The sequence below is a fragment of the Microchirus variegatus genome (assembly GCF_963457635.1).
Source record: "Microchirus variegatus genome assembly, chromosome: 20".
Lineage (NCBI taxonomy): Eukaryota > Metazoa > Chordata > Actinopteri > Pleuronectiformes > Soleidae > Microchirus > Microchirus variegatus.
In genome coordinates this window covers 14,802,307-14,819,378 of record NC_139821.1, presented here as the reverse complement: position 1 = coordinate 14,819,378, position 17,072 = coordinate 14,802,307, and the positions used below count along the sequence as shown (strand labels likewise).

The 17,072-nt window shown below is 39.8% G+C and overlaps 1 protein-coding gene across 1 annotated transcript in view; it reads left to right on the top strand.

Annotated features, from left to right (window-relative positions):
• Positions 1-17,072, top strand: part of ptprz1b (protein tyrosine phosphatase receptor type Z1b) — a gene marked incomplete at both ends in the record, with an annotated part of 52,189 nt that overhangs the window by 30,146 nt on the left and 4,971 nt on the right. Inside the window, 21 exons of the mRNA XM_083907039.1 lie at positions 1,021-1,200; positions 2,503-2,654; positions 2,744-2,839; positions 2,932-2,998; positions 3,626-3,783; positions 4,628-4,778; positions 5,296-5,480; positions 6,552-6,678; positions 6,978-7,030; positions 7,310-7,810; positions 7,922-8,108; positions 8,739-8,960; positions 9,709-9,789; positions 9,886-11,019; positions 13,319-13,463; positions 13,562-13,653; positions 13,946-14,031; positions 14,983-15,003; positions 15,499-15,595; positions 15,681-15,763; positions 15,851-15,985. Of these exons, the coding sequence (XP_083763165.1) occupies positions 1,021-1,200; positions 2,503-2,654; positions 2,744-2,839; positions 2,932-2,998; positions 3,626-3,783; positions 4,628-4,778; positions 5,296-5,480; positions 6,552-6,678; positions 6,978-7,030; positions 7,310-7,810; positions 7,922-8,108; positions 8,739-8,960; positions 9,709-9,789; positions 9,886-11,019; positions 13,319-13,463; positions 13,562-13,653; positions 13,946-14,031; positions 14,983-15,003; positions 15,499-15,595; positions 15,681-15,763; positions 15,851-15,985 (3,953 nt within the window). The remainder of the gene's footprint in view (positions 1-1,020; positions 1,201-2,502; positions 2,655-2,743; positions 2,840-2,931; positions 2,999-3,625; positions 3,784-4,627; positions 4,779-5,295; positions 5,481-6,551; positions 6,679-6,977; positions 7,031-7,309; positions 7,811-7,921; positions 8,109-8,738; positions 8,961-9,708; positions 9,790-9,885; positions 11,020-13,318; positions 13,464-13,561; positions 13,654-13,945; positions 14,032-14,982; positions 15,004-15,498; positions 15,596-15,680; positions 15,764-15,850; positions 15,986-17,072) is intronic.

Sequence of the window (17,072 nt, the reverse complement as noted above, 5' to 3'; positions counted from 1 at the left end):
ATTTCTTTCTAAACACCAACTTGAAATACACTCATGAATAATGGATCCAGTCACAGAGCTGGTGATATTTGGCACAACACGTGTCAACTGGAGGTAGAAACTGAAAAATGTCACTTTAATTGGATTTATTGTGTTGCATGTCTCACTGCAAAATATTGTTTATTTACATTATTCATGTGAAAGATACAGTCTTCTCCCTCTCTATCTCTCTCTCTCTCTCACACACACACAAGGGTTTGCACAGTTATTCTTCTTAGGACACTGCATTTAATTCCATTCACTTGGACGGCCTATGTAAAGCATTATCTTGACCATAACCAGTTAATTCCTAACCCTAACCTTGACCTAACCACCATTCAAATCTTAGCCCTAAATTTAACCAGTGCCACAGAAATGAGGTGAAGACATGCGTCCATGCATTAACATCACACACACATATGTTCCTGTGCAGCATTCTTACAGAGGACTCTCATATGGAGATAATGCATTCACAGCACCGTACCCTGACCTTAACGTCACAACTAGATGCCTCACCCTTACCCTTAACCTGAACCCAATTCTAACCTTAACCCTAAAACCAGGTGTTAACCACCAAAAAGCCCTTTAAAGTTGTGAGGACCAGATAAAATGTCCTCACTTTCCCAAAATGCCCTCACTCCTTGTGGTTTATTATGTTTTGCGGTCCTCACAGTGATACGCATACAGGAACACGCACACACACAAAGCTATAGGATAAAGTATGACCTGAGGCCAGCAGCCATGTTTGACCTACACTTTGACCATCTGCAATCAATAGAGTTGAATCCATTTAACAGCCAATACACTCTCTGTAAACATCTGTACATATGTTTACATTTGCTTACATTTATAACAAAGGCACATTAAAGGTGCTATGTGAAGTATTTTATTTTATTCTTCTTTCAGCCTTTGGTTTTTGTCACAAAACTACAGAGCACAGCTGAGCTTCCAGATTTTTTTTCCAGATCCGGTGACTCTCTTTATTCATCCTCTCATACGCAGGCACCTTGAACCAGCACAACTGGGCTAAGAAGTACCCGGCCTGTAACAGTGGCAGACAGTCTCCTGTGGACATTGATGAGACCTTCACCCAAGTTCGACTGCAGTACCAAAACCTGCAACTAGAGGGCTGGGAAAGGCTGACAGCAGAGTCCAGCACTATCCACAATAATGGGAAGACTGGTATGTTGATGTCTCTTTACTGTATCTATTTTGAGAAGTAAGTCTTAACAGTCCAAGCTTAGAAAGGTACTTCCATGATTCCACACTAAAAACACCCACAGTCTTATTTAAATGTAAACAAATCATAGAACCATAATTCACTGTTGGAAATCGAATTACAAGCTGTGTCACTATTGAAAGTAATAACATTGTACAGGCTCTGACATTATCCTTTTCTGTAATACATGACATCTTAATCCCCATGTGTAAAAAGAAGCTTCACTTTTTTAGATGCAGATTAAAAACAAGTAAAAATAAGTCACAACCTGTAGAGTAATGAATAAGAGAAGCAGCAAGGATATGAAGTAGTCGTAGAAGAGGGGGAGTTGGGTGGCAGCACAGAGAGATCATGTGGAGAGGGAAGGAAGATCAATGTCAAGAGGCAGATGAGATGAAACTGAGAAACAGAAAAGATGCAACAGAAGAGCAAGAGGTTGAAGTGAATGTATATATTTATAGTGTAGAGATGTCTTGCCTGAATGAGATGAAAGATATCATCACCATCTTTATAATTCTACTGTGTGTTTGTGTGTGTGTGTGTGTGTGTATACTGTCTAAATGATAATATTTCTCTCTTTATCAGCAACAGATATGAACAGATTTTGCTGTACGTTATCTGCTTTGTCTCTCGACACTTGATATTCCTCGAACAAGCAAATTATGTTTGAAACATGTAGAAATAAAAAGACTTCTCACTGGAAAATTTACATTCATGCAGCTCAGCATGCATGTTATATTCAAATCCAACTGGAGATGACAAAGAGCCTGATCACATGTCAGTCGTGATGATGATCACAATGTGTCCACATTCACCTCAGCACCAGCCAGTCTCTCTCATCATTTCCAGTGTAAAGAAAGACAACTTGGATTTGTCTGTCATCACTGCAGCAGTGATTCAAAGTCTAAAGTCTTTGCTCTCCACCACACTGGCAGTTGTTAAGAGCCAGAGGGTTTGAACATTTGCAGCTGTAGTGGAGCTGGCTGCTGATGTTGTTGCAAAATACAAACAACTTGCTTACCAGATTCTCTTGGCAAATTAAAATGCTAAAATGTTTTAACTGAGTTTGTATCACGCGTCGTGCCCTTCACTGAAAACAACATTTCCTTTGCCAGGTACATTTTCACAGTTACTCTAATTCCACTCCCTCCTTATAATTTGCAGGGAAAACAACAGCATATATCCCCCTTTTCCTTTTACCTTTTCAATAGATCATTTTGTTTAAACATGAAATTGAAGTGTAATGTATTTGTGTGTGTTTGTAGTGGCCATCGAAGTGGAAGGGGAGTTCTTTGTGAGTGGAGGAGGACTGAGCTCCAGGTTTCGTGTCAGTAGAATCACATTCCACTGGGGCCGCTGCAACGTAACGTCAGATGGGTCTGAACACAGTCTGAATGGCATGAAATACCCTCTGGAGGTAAAGGCAGCGTTTGTCCACGCATCAGCACACGTACGCATCATACTGACAAAACATAAGCTCTGCTAACCCACTTGTCTCTCGTACAGATGCAGATCTACTGTTACGATGCGGATGAGTTTCAGAACCTGGATGATGCTATTAAAGAAGGAGGGAGGGTCTCGGTCTTGGTTGTGCTCTTTGAGGTCAGTGGACAAGTTGGTTAGTGACTTAGTGTTAGAGATCAGTGGCGCATGTTAATAAGATCCACAGCAGAATCTTGTGTTCTCATCCACAGGTCAGCCTGGATGACAATGATAAATTTAATCCTGTTATTGATGCCATCAACACTGTCAGCAGGTTTGGTAGGTCACTTCTTTCATAACTTCTCTGGGTCATGACTGGGTACAAAGCTGGGGGCAGATAGACACAAGACAATGCCTTGAGCAAAATACCCATCATCTGTTTAGGGTTGAGTTACACACTGAACTCTGTACGCACCTGTTTCTCCCGAGAAACATAAATTATCCTTTGGTCTGCTAAAATTACAAAGATGTTCTTAAATTATCTTAAAGTTTGGGACTGTGTATTTCCAGCTGTTGAAGCAAGTGTGAATTAAAGAAAAGTCTTACTCACAGACTTGATGGAGTGTGCCTGACGTCTGGTGCTAGACGCGTTTTTTGCAAGTTACCACGACAGCGTCTGTCATGGCCAGGTTATTGTCACTAAAGCAGTGATAAAGTGGTGTCTGCCAGTGTTGAATGCACTTTGTCTGACAAATATCCCTGCAATGGGGAGAATGAACTCCTTTTGGATGTTTCACTGTTTAAGCCTAAGAACATCACCTTGGTTTGATTGATTGGCAAAGGCATGTGCTGTGTGTGGTTAAAAAAAACAAGCTAAATTATGCCTTTCATTTTTTCAATTCTTTATTCAAGGCTGTTGTTTATTGTTTGTGGCATTTTGCTTTTGTGGGGTCTTTTTTTTTTTAGGTAAGAGTGGCTCATTGGAAGCTTTCACCTTGCGATCCTTGCTGCCTAACAACACAGATAAATATTACATCTACAATGGTTCTCTGACTGCTCCTCCCTGCTCTGAAATAGTGGAGTGGATTGTATTTAAACAAACTGTGGTCATATCGGAAGCACAGGTCAGTAGGTTTTGTCTCTTACACACACACACGCACGCACACACGCAAGCACACACGTTTGTTTTTGAACATCTTAGCACACACTGCAGTGGAGTAAATTTGCAATGAACTTACATCTCAGTCATTAAGAATTGTCTTTGAAAATCTGTCACAGCTGCTACTGAATGAATGGTTCATCATGTCTGATGAAAGCCTACAGGTCTTGTGATGCACATTTCCCATTTTTGTAGTGTCACACTCATGTAGCGCTTTGAAGAAATGAGAGAAAATGTGTTCTTGTTTTTCTGTACTGGCTCATGTAGAAGTCATCACTCACTTTAGTATTCACTTTAAAAAAGCGTCTCTCACTGTTGCCTGTAGTTGTTGTGTTCTGTCAAAATGTGAATTTCCAAAATATGTTTTTTGCAGTGGTATAATCAGATTAAAATACAAAAAAAACATCACAGGCTGACAGTATAGCATCACTGCAGTTTGATTTCATGGTTAAAATCATTTAAGCAACTCGGAGGAACAGTAACCACAGATGAAGTCATCTGTTTGATAATAATCTGATATGCAGCAGAATATTGGAGAGTGAATGAGATCATGGTTGTGTGTGTGTTTCTGTGCGTGTCTCTGCATGACCAAAACTGGGAAAGTAATGCATGGCAGAAGCACATTAGAGCTAACCAAAAATAGAACGGCGTTGTCTCTCTGACTCTGCCTGGCACCAACGCAAACCTCTTAAACTCATGATGAATGCACCAAACACATCTTTCCTCCTCTTTGTTCCAGTCGCCATTACTTCCTCTTGACTCTGGTGTCTCCGTCTTGTCTCTTTCTGTCTGTCGCTTTTTCTCTCCAGCTGGAGATGTTTTGTGAGGTGATGACCATGGAGCAGGCTGGATATGTGATGCTGACAGATTACCTTCAAAACAACTTCAGGGAACAGCAGCAGCAGTTCATTGGTCAGGTGTTTGCCTCATACACTGGAGTGGAAGAAGTGCTTACACCCAGTATGTCATCACACACCCAATCTTTGTTTGATTTTCAGATATCTCCGCTTTTAGGTCTTTAACTATAGAAAGACGTGTCCTTGTAAATCTGTCTGCTGTTCACATTGCTATTAAATAACAAGAGTATTTTTTATTTTAAGGATGGGGATTCCAAAATTCAGAGATAAATATTTTCCCCCAAAGATTTTTATAAATACATCTTATTTTTTCCATCCATGTGACATCCTTTTTCATCTGCAGTTGTCACATTGTCATCTGAGGTCAGCCTCGTCATGATCATCAAAAGATTTAATTCATGTTGCTCTCCAGCTTCATGAAGTCGACCCTCAAGTAAAGTGGGTTGCCAGGGAGCTCGACTTTGTAGTTCGTCCCTGCTGCTCTCAGAGCAGGCAATTTAATTTGCTTCTCTTTTTGAAATTGAAATAAAGTATTTAGATATTCAGGGAAAGGTCTTCTTTTGTCCGTAACAAATTCATTCATTTTCTAACTGATCTTTATGTCTTTCTACTGTCTCCAGCCTGCAGCTCTGAGCCTGAGAACGTTCAGGCTGACGCACAGAATGACACCACCATCGTGGTGACATGGGAGCGTCCCCGTGTGGTTTATGACACAACCATCGATTGGTACACTGTAACCTACCAGAGGCTGCAGGGCCGAGACCAGAGCAAGCAGGAGTACAGGACGGACGGGGACCAGGATGTGGTACAAACTCATTTCTCTACATTTCTGCAAAAGACAATTAAAAGCATTGACTTGTCTCTGGATGCAAATTAAGTTCAAGTTTAGGATCATTTTCAGGTAGAGAAAAGACAAGAGATTAAAATGTCACAAATACTATGATGTTGTTTTTACATTTATCTGGCAAATGGCAATTATACACGAACTTTAAATGCACAGACACAGGAGTAAAACTGGCAACATGCATTTTCATTTCTTGGGGCCTGTGACATGACATCTGCACTGTATTAACTGAAATTTATAATTTCAAAAAATTCAGTAACATGTAATGAATAAACCAAGAGTCTATAATTTAAAACAACACTAACTGCTAGATTAAGCTTTTAGCTACGGCTAGATTTAGCTACATCTGCTGTCCCCAACAAGAAGATAAAGTCAATAAATTATTTTGAATTTGATGATTTTAAGAAAATTTATTTAATTTTTAAGTTAAAAAAAATATTATAAATATGATCTTTACTATATTTATTTCCTCAATTATCAATATACTACCACCTGTGATGAGGTGGCCACACATGACACTCCCCATCGATGGAAACATCTGTAACATCTCTTTGCCTCCTACAGAGATGGAGAGTGAAAATTACAATACATTACATTAATTAAAATTAGTTCCAATCCAACTTTATTTATAAAGCACTCTAAAAACAACACCAGCTGAAACAAAGTGGTGTAAATCAGAGATAAATAAAACAAATAAAATATAAAAACGTGTGACCTAATAGACCCAAGCACGAACAATAAAACAATAAAATACTGTAGAAAATATAGAATCAACACAAATAAACAAGTCATGCAATAAAAGTAATAGTTAAACAATTGAGTAAAGTCTGCTCCTCATTCTTCTAGGAAGTCTGCTTCAAAACTAATGAAAACAATATCTCCTTTTACATAATTCTTAGAACCAGGTCCATATCAGCTGAAATGGAAAAAAAAAAGTGTAATATGAGTTAGGCGTTGGCGGAGTGTGTGAGCTCTTCTGACTGAGTTGTTTTTCAGAGAAACTAATTGAAACTGTCCTGTTTGATTTGATAGGGGGCCATCATTTCCAGCCTACTGGCCAACAGCAGCTATGTGGTTCAGGTGGTGGCGATTTGCACCAATGGACTCAGAGGACGGTGGGGTGACCAGATCATAGTGGACATGCCTTTAGAAGAACCAGGTTCACACACACGCACGCACATACAAACACACACACATGCATCATTCTTATTGAAGACACCCATAGACACACTGCAGTCACTAGCATCTTACCCTAACTTTCACAACTAAACCTAACCATCAACCAAAATTAAATACTTACCCTAAAAGCAGTCTTAATCTCAAAAAGCCCCTTCAAGGTATTTGGTCCTCACAAAGATCTATGTACAAGTCCACACACACACATTTAAAAACGAGAACAAAATGAGTCATGCATTTTTTTATGTGTAATGCTCTGTTTTAATTCCCCTCTCTCTGTAGAAAGCGAATCAGATCCTGAAAACCTCAATAAAGATTTGCAAGTCAACAGGGAGGTAGGACAGTCTGTGATTGTGTGGTTTCACCTGACACCACTCTGTGTGCTGGCTTCTATTTAGTTAAATTATTTTGGGGAGCTGAAGTTTGTCTTCTATTAAATGATATCAATGGGCCTAAGCCTGAGCCACTCCTCTGGTAAAATGTTGATTTAAAATAATTTCAGAAAGATGTGAAAGCCCAAAAATGTTTTATAGTGTTGTTACCTTTGTCCTTCATAATCATGTACATTAAACAGAAGCGAACCACACTCAGCAGTGCATTTTCCCTTGTGGTAGGTCTCAACTAATGCTAAGTGGGGGAAGCGTGACAGCCAAAATCAGGTGGATTTGTCTCCAGAGGACCACAGTCCTGTGGAGGAGATCCCGATGGAGCAGACCAGAGTTTACCAGCACCAACCCACACACCAACAGAACCAGCCAAGAGATCAAACCCAAGCAAACCAGAACGTCCCAGCGCAGGTCAGTCCCAGTTCAACCCCAAAGACCCGCTCTGATTCTGCAGTCCTACAGAAAACCAAACTCAACCCAAGTGGGAAAAAGAAACTGAGCCAAAACAAGTCGAAATCGGATGATATGGATCAGAACTGGATCGAGGAAGACAGTATCCCAACAGACCGGCCCTTTACAAAAGCAGGATTTGACAGAAATGGTGCTATCTGGGTAACTGAGGCCACTGAACAGCCAGGCTTCCTGTTTCCAGTTGCTCGAATCCCTACACAGCCGACGATCCACCGACAAATCACAGAAGAGGCATCACTGTCATTGTTTCCAGATCAGGTACATAACTTTATTCTTGATGTTACTTACATTCCAAATACCACAATATTAAGTTTGAACTAAATATTGTATTTTTTCCCATCGGTTGTTCTTGACTGTCTTTGCTTGCAGTCAACAGATCAAGGTCCACAAGACCATGCCGGAGATGATGGCCTTGATTTTTCCCAGTCAGACCTCTACACGCCTCCTGTGGAGGAAATCCAAGTCACAGACATCTTCTATGAGTATACTGTCAACAAATTTCCCTTGGAAAGCTCCGTATCTTCTGCAACGGAATCCTCTGCTGTTGTAGTGCCAGGTCAGATCTGACAAGAAGAGCCCTTTTCTTTGTTGTTTCGCCTTGTTTACACAAAAACGTCTCAGATTGGTGCTGCTACTGCAGCTATTCCTCTGGTGCCAGAGGGGATTTAAGCTCATAAATGTTTAAATAGATACCAGCAGAAGATGGTCTGTAGCTGTTTTGCTCAGTACAGATACTCCCAATTTTGTGGAGAGTGTATCCAATTGTTCTTTGTTTTTACAAAATATCTTGTTTAAATGTATGTAAAAATATCTTTCAAATTACTAATATCGAAAGCTGTTGCTTTTACTCATTATGCTGTATATTTTAAATGGCTCCCTGTTTTGATATGAAGTTTCATTGTCTCCAATACCTTGAAAAGAAGGTTGTATTGTTAGCATTTACATATATTTCTGCAGTACTATTCAGTACATACACATTTTATTCATGATTCATATATTTAGGTGTAGTAATAAAGTTATGTAGGGTCATGTGATGTGGTATCTCAATACATCAGATCTCATGTTTCATTACATCATGGATTCACGCACATGAGGGGCCACATCGTGGCTTACCTTTTCAAGTAATGACTCAAAAGCAGCCTGAAGCAGCATGTTTCGCATCACTTCATTTTTATTTGTCTGACAGGTAATAATGCGGATCAAGTCTCCCCACCAGTCCCTGAAGACAGCAGTGTCCCTGTAAACAAACCAGAAACCGTTACCTCGCTCTCCTCCTCTCCTTCCTCCGCCTGGATCACAGCAAGGACGGCGACTGCCAGCAACACCCTCGCAGATTCAGTCTACAAATCACTCACCACATCGCCTCTTCTCAGAGTGCTGATGCATACGACCCAGCCTATGTTTAACGGTAGGACAAAACACCAGTGTGGTAGATCTCATGTACTGCATTCTAAAATGTTTACATTCATTTTCACTTCCTTTGATATCTAATAATTCACACCATGAGGGCTTTATTTGTGTCTACAGTGTACATGTTTTTTGGTGGTGGGTCCAGACTGAGGTGCAGTTCACTGTGGTCAGTGGTTGCCTTTCTCCTCTAATAATCCATTGCTTTTGGACTAATCACTGCTGTGCTCTGCGGTCGTGGTGGCAGTTTGTGCAGTGAAATGATGTTTGCAGTGGTGGTGACTGATGGTGCTAATGATGATGGGCGGTGAGAATGTGTCTGGTGTTGACGATGATTACTGTGATAGCCTTGCAGTTTCCTCACTCTGTCCTTATTCATCCACTTGGATCTACTCAAGCCTGGTGATTAGTGTCTGCTTCTTGAATTGGTCTTCTTTAATTCTGGGTCTCCATTCCTCTCTGTGGCTGAAGGGCGTGCTCTAGTGGTATTTTTCTTCTAATGTCTTTAAAAAGAAACAGGAAGCACTTGATATGTTCATCCTTATCAAAGTGATTTATTGCATCCTTTTCATTCACAAACACAACAGATAACTCCTTATTTAGTCTGAATGAAAACGTAATGTCTACCAAATCTGAAAGTTCAGCTCTTTTTTTCCTGTCATGAGAAAATCGATGAAATAATACATTTCAAAATGTTAGTGTCTTGGTATTGTTTTTTTTTTATTTTCAGTCTTTGACATTTCTTGCAGCAAATACACCCACGTCCACCGTGGAGAATTCAACCATTGAACACTCCTCTGGTTTAACAAACCCTCCTAACACTTCCAGTGGTGTGATCGTTCACTCTCCAAACCCTGCAACCTCTGTCCCAGAAGGAGGGTTCTCTCCATCACTCATTTTTCATCCTTTCCCTGTCCTTTCTAAAGATGAGAGGAGAGGTGAAGGTAAGTCCTCCAACAATCATGCTAATTTCCATCCAGAAAAGGATTCAGATCAACCTCGGTTTTCGACCACCGTGGGATCAGAAGATCATGCATACTCTCCGTCTCTTCTGCTTGATTATAACATGAGAACAATCAACTCATCGAAAACTAACCTCATTGAAGGAAACACTCCAACTCCAACTTCTTACTCTCAAAGTAACTTTTTGACTCAGGAGAGTCATAACATCTCACCACGCAATGACAGTGAAGAGGAAGTCAGGACACATCAGCATGAAGACGAACTCAACTCCAGTTCAGTCTCATCTCTCTTTGATCCTAAAGATTTTGATCTCTCAGACAGGTCAGCAGAGGGCAGTGGATCAGGCTCTGACCTTGAGAGTAACTTTGAAGATTTTGTAATCTGGACAGACCTTTCTACAGATCCGGGCTTCACTCTTACCGTCAGTGTTGATGATACTTGGGAAAAGATTAGTTTAACTGAGCCGATGATGGCTTTTGAAACAGATAGTGATGATGTTGATGGTACAAGAAGCAAAAAGGGCAAAGGAGAAACTGCAGTAAGAAAGAAAACTGAGTCCAACTTCAGTGTGTTTACCTGGTCTGAGGACATCAGTGGTTCTGGAGAGGGTAGTGGAGATAGAGGTGGTGAAGGGAAAGGAGAGAAAGTCAGTGACGGTAAAGATGATATCAAAGCATTAACTGAAGAGGAAGGTGATGGCAAAAGTGACGCAAGGAAACACGGCAACAATGAAGCTGTGTTTGATAGAAGAAATGGACCACAGCTGCTTGTCAGTCAAAACAATCCTAAAGCAGTCGTCCCACTGTTTGATAGCAGTGAAGAACATAGCAAAGGTGGTCGTACTGGACACGACGAAGAGGATAAAACCTGGAAGGGAGACACCGATCGTAAAAGCAACATGGGTGCAGAGAGTAAGAAACATGGTGAAGGAGGTGGTAGAGAGGAAAGTGATGCAGGACTAACTGGAGAAGGGTGGCAGAAGTTCTCAAGTGTGGATGAGTTGTTGTTTGATGCTGGAAGAAAGCCTGTGTTGGGTCACCTAGTCCCATTGTTCAGACTGACAGACACCAGCAAGGCCATGGAGGAGCAGATGAAAGGTAAATATTACTTTCACACAATAAAAGGCAAGTTGAAAAACACACAGGGGATGACATTGTTTATCCAAGCCAGCCCTAGTAGTTCATCATGTTAAGTACAAATTGTGTATTTACAATCTTTTTTGTAATACAGCAGCAGTGTGGCATTTTTATGGAAGCAAATTTGTGCCATTATCCAAATGAAAATGCATTAACAGAAATGCTTTTTCATTTTCAAAATGGAGCTGCATTTTGTGACCCATAAATACAATGAATAATCATTATTTCAAAATGCATTTTCATTTTCAAATTCAAGACTGCTCATTCTGTGACTTAATTAAAATGATAAAGAAAATGACATTTAAGATTTAATTTTCAAAACATCCTCCAGCAAAAAAGTAACAAAATTCAATTTGAAATGTCAAATTTGAAAATTTAAATGCATTAGATGAAATGCTTTTTCAGTTTGACTCATAAATAAAATTAATAATCAATATTCCAAACTGCATTTTAATTTTCAACTTCTAGACTGCTTATTCTGTGCCTTAATTAAAAGACAAAGCAAACAGAGAAATGCTTTTTCGTTTTCATGTTCCCCCTGCAAAAAGTGTTTCATAATTCAAATGAGTTCGCAATACGGATGGGCGCAGGATAGTGACGTCACTGGCAACTCCCCTTGTTCTTCAATCATGCTGAGCATAGATATGGAAAGTATAGATGTCTTACGGCGGAGCGTCCAATGACAGTATTGGCCAGCAGCGCGGACGACACATCTACCCTTTACATATCTATGGTGCTGAACAGGTACTATATGACATCGCCAGACTGCCGACTACTGAGTGCTGTCACAGGAAGAAAAGTCTTACACAACTGTAGATCAGTTAAAACTAACGTAACAATCCCAAAAACGTGGGTTAATCTCCAACAATTAGAGGGGGAAACGTCTAAAATCTCACTAAGGAGTCTGGTGTGTTTAGGGACAGCAGCGCTGACTGTGAGAGTCTGCGCTCCTGAGAACTCTGACACAAGGATCGAGCCAAACAATAATGCCGAACTGTAGATCGGTTAAAACTACTTACACAATCCTAAAAACGTGGGTTAATCTCCGACAATTACCAGGGAAATGTCTGACATCTCAATATTTAACCGAGAAGTCTGGTCCACGATGGTCCTCCACTCGTTTGTGTGAGTGTGTAGAAGAGCCAGAAGAAGGGGAGTGGCCAGTTTACAATTTACAAGTGTGACGAGGGGTTTTGGGGCCCACAAATCAAATCTTCTATAGGGCCAAAGAAATACTAGTGTATGGTTAACAAGTTGTTCGTTTATATTTTAGTTAAATTACTAAAAACTTAGCTATTTACACATTTATATTCCTAATTATTATTTGCATATTTACATGTTCAAATACTGTAGTTACAGCAGCTTGTTTAACATTTTTAAATAATTAGCTGAATCTGCCTCTGTAGTTCTGACTCACATTTACCTGTCTAAGTCCATCTAGCTTCTCAGTGGTTGCTTCAGAGACATGTGATGCATAAGAAGGAAGTAAACAGGAAGTGCTGTTGTTGTGAAGCTGCTGAAGTGGAGAGAACAGTAAAGTGCTGCTTAAGAAAATATCCATCTCCATCTGGCTGTTCATTCATATCTAGAGCGACGCAACCACCACACATCGAACCCTCACGTTACACTTGCACCAGCTCTGGATGCATCACCAACTGTTTGATAACATGTTGCCAAGATGAAACATTACATAAAAAATGCATTATAAAAAACAATAATATTTTTTATATTTTATTTCTTTTTGTTTTTTAAAAAGACAACATTTGAAATGTTTTATTTTTTGGGGAAAAAAATTGACAAAAGTTAAAACAACAGTTTTTGGAAAAAAAGAATGACACAAGTTGAAATATAACATTTAAAAAAAATAAAGTTGAAAGTTGAGCTTGATGATGAGCTGACGATTCATTTGAATCAGGTGTTTTTAGAGCAGGGCAACATGTAAAACATGGCAGGGCAGTGTTCCCTGAGGACCAGGGTTGGGAAACACTGCTATAGATACATTCACATATACATTCTAACTCAGATGATGCACATAAATTGGCTCACATGATATACTTACCTAATTTACCTTCTATATCTTATATTCCACTTTTTCTACATGTGGCTAATTAAGTGATGGAACTTATTAAAAATATAGTATGATATCATAATGAAAAGGATTAAATGACTTTGCATTTTTCTGTTCGTCTCTCTCTCGCTCCCTCCATCGCCCCATCATGCCCACCACACATCACCCTCCTTGGCTCCATGTTTCTGTCAGAGGGCAGCAACAGTAGCCATGAGTCTCGGGTCGGGATGGTCGGAGGCGTGGAGAGGGAGAAGAGGACAGTCATTCCTCTTGCTGTCGTCTCCACACTCACTATCCTCTGTCTGTTGGTACTGGTGGGCATACTCATCTACTGGAGGTACACACACACACACACACACACACACAGAAAGAGAGATTCATCAGTTTTATCTGTGTAGTCGCGTTACATTCTGATCTGATTTGTTTACATCCCAGGAACTGTTTCCAGGCTGCTAATTTCTACCCAGATGACAATGCATCACCTAAAGTCATATCTGCCCCGTCTACACCATTGTTGCTGGCTACAGGTGACACATTAATTTATTTTTTCATTATTACCACTATTATTGTGATATTATATACTGTGACAGTGATTCCCAGACAAATTTTGTTCTTGTCATAATTATAATCAAATATTGCCATCTTTAAACACTGCTTTGCTCGAACTGTAGAAGCCTCTTGGATGAGTGCTGAAAAGTCTTGAAGAAAAGTCAAAAGAATAAAGTCCAGTTGCACTATTAAAGATACAGTGACCTTAAGGGCTGAGAACCTTCACAGATGTATTACATGTGCTGTTAAATACTCACTCTTGTGTTGCAGATGGTCATGAGCCATTGACAGTGAAGCAGTTTGTGAAGCACATCATGGAATTGCACACGGCCAACACCTTCTTCAAGGAGTTTGAGGTACATGATTGTTCATGATAAGTGTTCAGTCTTCAGTGAAATGTCTGTGAAGGAAGAAAGAGGTCATAAATATGATATGTTCTTTAAGAAAAGACAGTTGGTGTTTGTGCTCTTAGGACTGACGAAGGTTCAATCAGACTAGAAGGATCACTAAGAGACAGGACCTCATCTGTCACAGCCCCTTAATGCTTTTCCATATCTCTATTAACATCATGCTCTATAGGTATATCACTGAGCACAGTGATGATGATGTGTAACTGCAATGTACACCATATTATACAAATGTTACTAACCATAGCAGAGCTGCTTGGTTCTCATTGTAGACTTAAAATTCAAATACACAACTTCAAATGTGAAAGGCAGGTTTGTATAAATCTACAGATGAAATTACCACCTCTGTAATAATTGTGAAACAAAATGTGAGTAACATTGAAGATCTAAAACCTCAACATTGATGTCTGATAAGTGATAACTGTTGGTAACTGTTAGAGGGTTTGTTAGAAGCTATAGGAACATCTGCATGGCATTAGTCACCTTTGTTTCCCAGCATGAACCTTGTGAGTAACACACACACACAGGCAGGATTAATTGATGTATTCTTTTTCCTGGGTTATTACCTATGTGTTGTGTGTTTTCCCCCATCTTGTTACAGTGCTATTGCCTTTTTTGCTGCAGCAGCTCTTAATTCTCATTGAAAGGAGCATGTGGTCAAATCACAACCTGCACAATGACAACTGAATTATACACAGTGTAGAATAAGAAGGGCATGACTCAGTTCACAGATGTGTTTCCCTCTTAGCACAGTCTTTCTGTGTGTATCTGAACCCCATATTCCTGGACCTGCACTGACTCCTTGTCTGTCTGTCTGTCATCTTGTCCCTTGTCCTAATCTCCTTTCACCACCTCCACCACCATCGTCGTGCTTTCTGCATCCTCACCACCCTCCATTAGATTGTCAAAGAATCCTATGAGGTAAGACACCTACAGTATCACCAGTAATCACCTGCAGATGTGCTGTTTTATTTATTTTTACAGCTCTGAAATAATTTGGATTTGTTTGAAGTGATATTTACCTTATCTGACCCTCTGTTATCCATGTCTTGGTATCCTCTATTTTCAGATGTGATATTCAATGTAGATTCATACAAAACGGCTCTTTTCTTCCTCTCTGTCAGTCTACCGTGTACTGGAAAAATATTTGTCAGTTGGAAATAAAATGTATAATCCTTCTATCCATACAGTTTCACTGCTCTGTGTCTGTAATGTGGCCTTCCATTTTCCAGCTTCTGCAAAAATGTACTAGTAATACGCTATGAACCAAAAAAAAAATAAGATTGACAAAAGCAATGAAATACTGTACCTGTCCAGAGAAAGTGTTTTTACTTGTTTTGCTTTGTGGTTTCATTTCCTCTGAGAAATTACTATAATTCCTGTTTGTGTTGTTCTGTACATTGTGTTGTGTTTCAGGAGGTACAAGCCTGCACAGTGGACATGGGCATCACCACTGACAGCTCCAATCACCCCGACAACAAAAGCAAAAACAGATACATCAACATACTGGCCTGTGCGTCACATGTGGCTATGCTTCAACACTCGCATGTTATTGTAGAGTCCGACAGTGATGCTGATCTGTGCTTTTCCTCTCTCAGACGACCACAGCAGAGTGAAGCTCTCCAACAGCTTAGACAGAGACGCGAAATGCGGGGACTACATCAACGCTAACTTTGTCGATGCAAGTATATTTATCTAGTCTGTAAACCTGTCCCAATTGTACTGAGTATTTTCTTGACAACAGCATACGGAGGGTTTCACTCTGCAGGGTTATGAGCGAACGAGGGCGTACATCGCAGCTCAAGGCCCCCTCAGAGCGAGCACGGAAGACTTCTGGAGGATGATCTGGCAGCAGAATGTTGGCATCATCGTCATGATTACCAACCTCAAGGAGAAAGGACGGGTATGAAGTCACTCTGCTGCTGCCTCTAATCTGACACAAACACCAGGTTCAGCAGGAAAATGTGATCAGATATACATACAGAACACCTAAAGGATAAACTAAGTGGCTGCTCTGAAACAACATACTTATTTCAACATTTGTGTCTAATGTGTAAGAATGAATGACATCTAATAGTGATATTGTTAAATTGTAACAAACGGAGGTTTCCACCGCTCACCCTCCCTTTGTCTACATGTGCGTCATGGAACTACTGTGTGTAACTAAGCTTCGTCGTCCTCTTTTTTCCGTTTGGTCTGCTGTAGAAACGATGCAAGATGATGGCCTTTGTAAAACAAGGCCCTTGCCTTAGGTACATTAGACATTCTAAGGGTATGAAAACCAATGTATTTTTATTTTAAAGGTATTATACACTAATGCACACATACTTATTGCTAGTATATTCAATTTCTCTCGATAAACCCTCCTAAATGGTACAAACTGGACTTTAAAAAGTGAATTTCTGCAGGATCATTTCATTACTACCACCCTATTTATTTATTTAAAAGGATCCCCATTAGCTGTCACCAAAGTTAGACAAGCTAGTCTTCCTGGGGTCCACAAATAAGTTCTTACAAAATCTAAAAGCAGTGAAACATTGCAGACATAATTATAAGCATCATCAGTACATTTTCAGAATAAATTCTTACAAAATCTAATTTAAAAGCAGTGAAACATTGTAGACATCATTATAAACATATCAATAAATGTACAGAATAAGTTCTTAGAGCATTACATTCATTTTTACATTCTGTCTGTCCATCCCCAACTCACAAACTTAAATAGTGTATTCTCAAATGGTACTTGAAAGATACTTTACTATTCAGTTTGCGTATATTCAGTGGACAATTATTCCAATAATTGATGCCACGATAAATAACCGTTCTCTTAAAAGCATTTGATTTTGGGCGTGGTAACATCAACTGGTCATTAGCAGCGGCCCTAGTCAAATGTGAATGAACCCGATCACACCTGCAAATTTGGTTATATAGCAAAACGGGTTGAGAAGAAAAGACTGTGTTTCTGAAAAATGTTGTTGTGTTGAAAACCA